The 4,207-nt window shown below is 48.8% G+C and overlaps 1 protein-coding gene across 1 annotated transcript; it reads right to left on the reverse strand.

Annotated features, from left to right (window-relative positions):
- Nucleotides 1–327: 327 nt before the first annotated feature.
- On the reverse strand, nt 328–1,627 carry LOC116893624 (interferon-induced transmembrane protein 1-like). The gene is made up of 2 exons (XM_032895337.1): nt 1,246–1,627; nt 328–641 (listed from the first exon to the last, which is right to left on the reverse strand). The coding sequence occupies exons 1-2, from the start codon at nt 1,429–1,431 to the stop codon at nt 498–500; spliced, it is 330 nt and encodes a 109-aa protein (XP_032751228.1). The 5' UTR covers nt 1,432–1,627; the 3' UTR covers nt 328–497.
- Nucleotides 1,628–4,207: the final 2,580 nt, after the last annotated feature.

Raw genomic sequence — 4,207 nt, forward strand, 5'->3', positions numbered from 1 at the left:
CCACCGCAGAACCTGGTGTTGTGCCTAGGCTCCGAGGTCCTCACAGAGCCCTGGTAAGTGATTTGTCTGGATAGAAGGTGTACCAGAACCTTAAAGGGTGAGACATCAGTGGACTGAACCCTTCTCCGATTATTATTCTATGTCATTTCTGGGCACTCTGGGGACATGAAACCAGGAGGCAAAGCTCATACCCTGTCCCCCATCCCCATACACACACCTCACACAAAGAACTCAGGCCCAGTGCAAGTGGCCAGAAACCTGCCAATCTGAGGACACCCTGCTACCGTCAGACTAAGAAGATGCAGGATGAACTCAATACAGGGTTAGTCCAGGGACAGAAGGTCGCAGCACATGTATTTTATTGAATCCACTGTGAACAGCCATGTGAGTATAACATTTGCATATGTGTGGGGTAAACAGGCAGGACTAAGACTAGAGTTTGGGGCAGACTGGAAGGCCCCAGAATCTGTTATCTACCGTGAGGTGCTGCAAGATGGCTATGCTCTTTTAGTGGCGTAAAGAATGATCGTGAGGATAGCCATGAGGATGGTAAAGATCACGGAGCTGATGTTCAGGCACTTGGCAGTGGAGGCGTAGGTCTTGGCCCCAGTCACATCACCCACCATCTTCCTGTCCCTAGACTGGAAGAAACGGGATGGTCAGTGGCCTTGGAGCTGGTCAACCAAAAGACAAGCTCCGACTCGGTTCCCCCATCATCCTTCCAGCCCACTTAGTTCCTCTTACTTTTCAGGGCAGGGACCGTCTTCCACTTTCCCACGCTCACCACTATCCAGAAACACCCAGCACTAGCCTCTCATTCTACTGTTCCCCGTTGGTTCCTAGAGAAATCTCCACCCAGCCTGGAGTCCTAATCTTCAGAGTTAAGGAGCATTCCAGGAATTGGGAAGAAAGGAGATTTTCTTCAAACTCTAGGCTAGAGGTTGGGGATTTAGCTCAGTGGTAGGCGCTTGCCTAACAAGCGCAAGGCCCTGGGTTCGGTCCCCAGCTCCGGAAAAAAAAAAAAAAAAAAAAGAAAAAAAACAAACTCTAGGCTATGATAGGGGATCCCCAGGCAGCTCCTTGGATTCCCTCAAAACACACATGCACACACATGCGCGCATACACACAGATGTATATATACTCACATATGGGTGCAGGCTCCCCACACACACACACAGACCATCCTCTGCCCCCTCTCCCACCAGCTGCCACCTGGGTAATTCAAGGTTGAGGCCCCTACAATACCTTCACAGAGTAGGAATACGCTATGAAGCCCAGGCAGCAGAAGTTCATGAAGAGCGTATTGAACAGGGACCAGACCACGTGGTCAGGCGTGGAGATCTCAGCAGGCATGTTGATTGTGGTGGTAGTCGCAGAAGTCGAGGTGTGGGGTCCTCCCAGGATAACCACCTCTTGCTGTTCCTTGGGCATCTCTTGGCTTTTGAGGCTGGAAGAATAGTGAATAAGGAAGGAATGAGAAATATGTCTCAAGCTGAGAAGCCCGGAGCCTGCAGCGCAGTGGGCCCGCCTTTTCCCCAACAGGGTCTGTTTCTCGGAAACCTGCTGCCTTATGTTTATAATTTGGTGTGTTTTCTAGGGGCTGTGAGGCAAGAGCAAATAATGGTTTCAAGTTACGTGTGTGTGTGTGTGTGTGTGTGTGTGTGTGTGTGTGTGTGTGCGTGCGCGCGCGCGCAAGCGCGCAGTGAGAGCCACTCCTACCCCTTTTCAAACTGTCCTAATCCCCAGAGGCTGGAGTTTGAAGAGCTGTGCAGCAGCTCACCCCCTCCCCTGGGGAGAAGAAATGACAGCAGCGATCCCAAGTGCATAGGTTACAGTAAGTAGAAGGGAACAACACGGTCACCCTGTAGTCTGCTTTGAGGAGTGATGACCTTTTTTGTACATTCTTTCTAACTGTACTCCCTTCGTTGTGACTGATAACAGGAGCGCACAACTTGTCATAGAGTCTAACGTCTACCTTCTGTACAAACAGGCCCGAGAGTTCAGGATTCTATATTTTTATTTAATTTGCTTTTGCCTTTGTAAGATACTCATTCTAAAAGCTGACGTTGAAGGAAAAACAAAGGCCTATAAGATGGAAATTCCCCAGAGATAACTATACCCCAAATCCTGACCCAAACTGCTGTGTCGTTAAAAGGGGATTTATTCGAATGACTTACATACAGGCTTGGTCCGTGGAGCCCTACAACGGCTGTCTCCTGATAGAAAGGCCCAGGATCTAGGAGTCGTCCACAAGACTAAAATCAGCTGTCTCAATTTGGTGCTAGGGTCCCAGGGAGGTTCTAGAAGGTGCGCTGGGATCCTGAAGAAGTAGGCACCAGTATCTCTGGAGCAGCAGAGATAAACTAGCCAGTGAGAGTGGGGGCGGGCTGTAACTTCCTTCCTCTGTGTCCCTTTATCTGGGGAGCCACCAGGAGGTGTGGCCCAGATTTAGGGTGGGCCTTCTGAACTCAAATCATCCAACCAGGAAAAAACAAAACAAAACAAAAAACCCTCCCTCTCAGGTACACCCAGCTGCGTGTGTTACAGTTGATTCTAGGTGAAGTCAAGTTGGTAAACAACAAAAGCCATCACAGCATATATTGAATATATATATATATATATAATCAAGACTGCCCCATTGTCTGAAGTCCTCACTGTGCTGTTGTTTAAATCTTGGTCCACACACAGCCATCATGGTTCCACGTGGAGAGGTTTAATGAGAGAGGAAGAGGAGAGGATAGGAAAGGCGGGCCATTGGCACGTGGAGGGAAGCTGTGGGGGGAGGGGGCTGGGGAAAGAAGGGTCAGGGACAAAGGGGAAGAGCAGGGAACAAAGAGAAAGAGGAGGGGCCAAGCAGCCCCTTATATAGTGTCAGCCACAGCTGGCTGTTGCCAGACAACTGTGCGGTGGAGCATACCTGACGGTTGCCAGGTAGCTGTGGAGGTGGAGCTTACACGGAATACCAACACAGTGTGTGCTAAATGTCACATTCCTTTGCCTTGTAATGCCCCTAAAAGCCAGGAAGCCACAGAGCCATGCCCATCCTCCATTTTCCCAAACCTCCACGCCTCTTCCCTTTTTCTCCTGAAGTAAAAGCCCCTAATAAAAAGCTTGCCTGGGAATTTGCTTCGACCCCACTTCTACCTCGAAGAGACCTGAAGATCTTGGGGTTTGCAGCCATCTGGTTTAAACTTTTCCAAGCCATTAGCGCTTAATTTTAGTCACAGTTGGCATTTCGGAGGAAAGAGATTGACTAGAGTAGATTTAATATCACCTTTTGGGAAGCCATACCTACGTAAAAGCTGCAGACATCTAGGAGAAGCCGCTTAAAGCCTTTAAGTAAGGAAACATGCTATGGAGGACAACAGAGCACCCAGGCCAGGCCAGAGAAGGGAGAGGGCTGCGAGAGGCAAAGCAACAGGCAGAACCCTCTAGGCGATGCCACCACCTTTGTTTAGGTTTGATCGTCTATCAAGAATGAAGAGATGGGGGGGCTGGAGAGATGGCTCAGTGGTTAAGAGCACTGACTGCTCTTCCAGAGGTCCTGAGTTCAATTCCCAGCAACCACATGGTGGCTCACAACCATCTGTAAAGAGATCTGATGCCCTCTTCTGGTGTGTCTGAAGACAGCTACAGTGTACTTATAGAGAAAAGATACTGGGGTCAGAGAGAAGGCTCCGCAGTTAAATCCCCTTCCTGGTCCTACAGAGGACCTGAGTCTGGCTCCTGTACCCACATCAAGCAGCTCAGAACAATCTGTATGTCCAGATCCCGAGGCCTGATGCTCTCTTCTGACCCTCTTGAGTACTGCACTCGTGCAAACACACACACACACACACACACACACACACACACACACACACACACACTTAAAGATGAAAATAAAATCTTTAAGTCTGGAGAGATGCTTAGGGTTTAATAGTTCTGCCGGCTGCTCTTCCAGCGGACCTGGTGTGAAGTCCCAGCATGTGCGTAGCTGCTGTTTGTAGCTTCAGTTCCATGAGATCTAACACCTTTCTGGCCTCTGGGTGCGCCAGGTAGACAAGTGTTAACACAGGCCACGTGCAGGCAAGACACCCATTTTCATTAAAAAAAAAAAAGTTTAAAAATTGAAAAATAAAAATCTTTTCTCTTAAATGTAATGTTTTAAAGAAAGAAAATATTCTGCAAAAATGTTGCAGAAGCACAGCAGGTGAATTCTCAGAGG

Source organism: Rattus rattus, chromosome 2 (assembly GCF_011064425.1).
Source record: "Rattus rattus isolate New Zealand chromosome 2, Rrattus_CSIRO_v1, whole genome shotgun sequence".
Classification (NCBI taxonomy): Eukaryota; Metazoa; Chordata; class Mammalia; order Rodentia; family Muridae; genus Rattus; species Rattus rattus.

Bases quoted from the DNA above. Each gene is read 5' to 3' on its own strand.
- LOC116893624 (XM_032895337.1), bottom strand. From the start codon at position 1,431: ATGCCCAAGGAACAGCAAGAGGTGGTTATCCTGGGAGGACCCCACACC. The intron at 642-1,245 runs GTATTGTAGGGG...CGTTTCTTCCAG, and splicing joins CGTATTCCTACTCTGTGAAG to TCTAGGGACAGGAAGATGGT.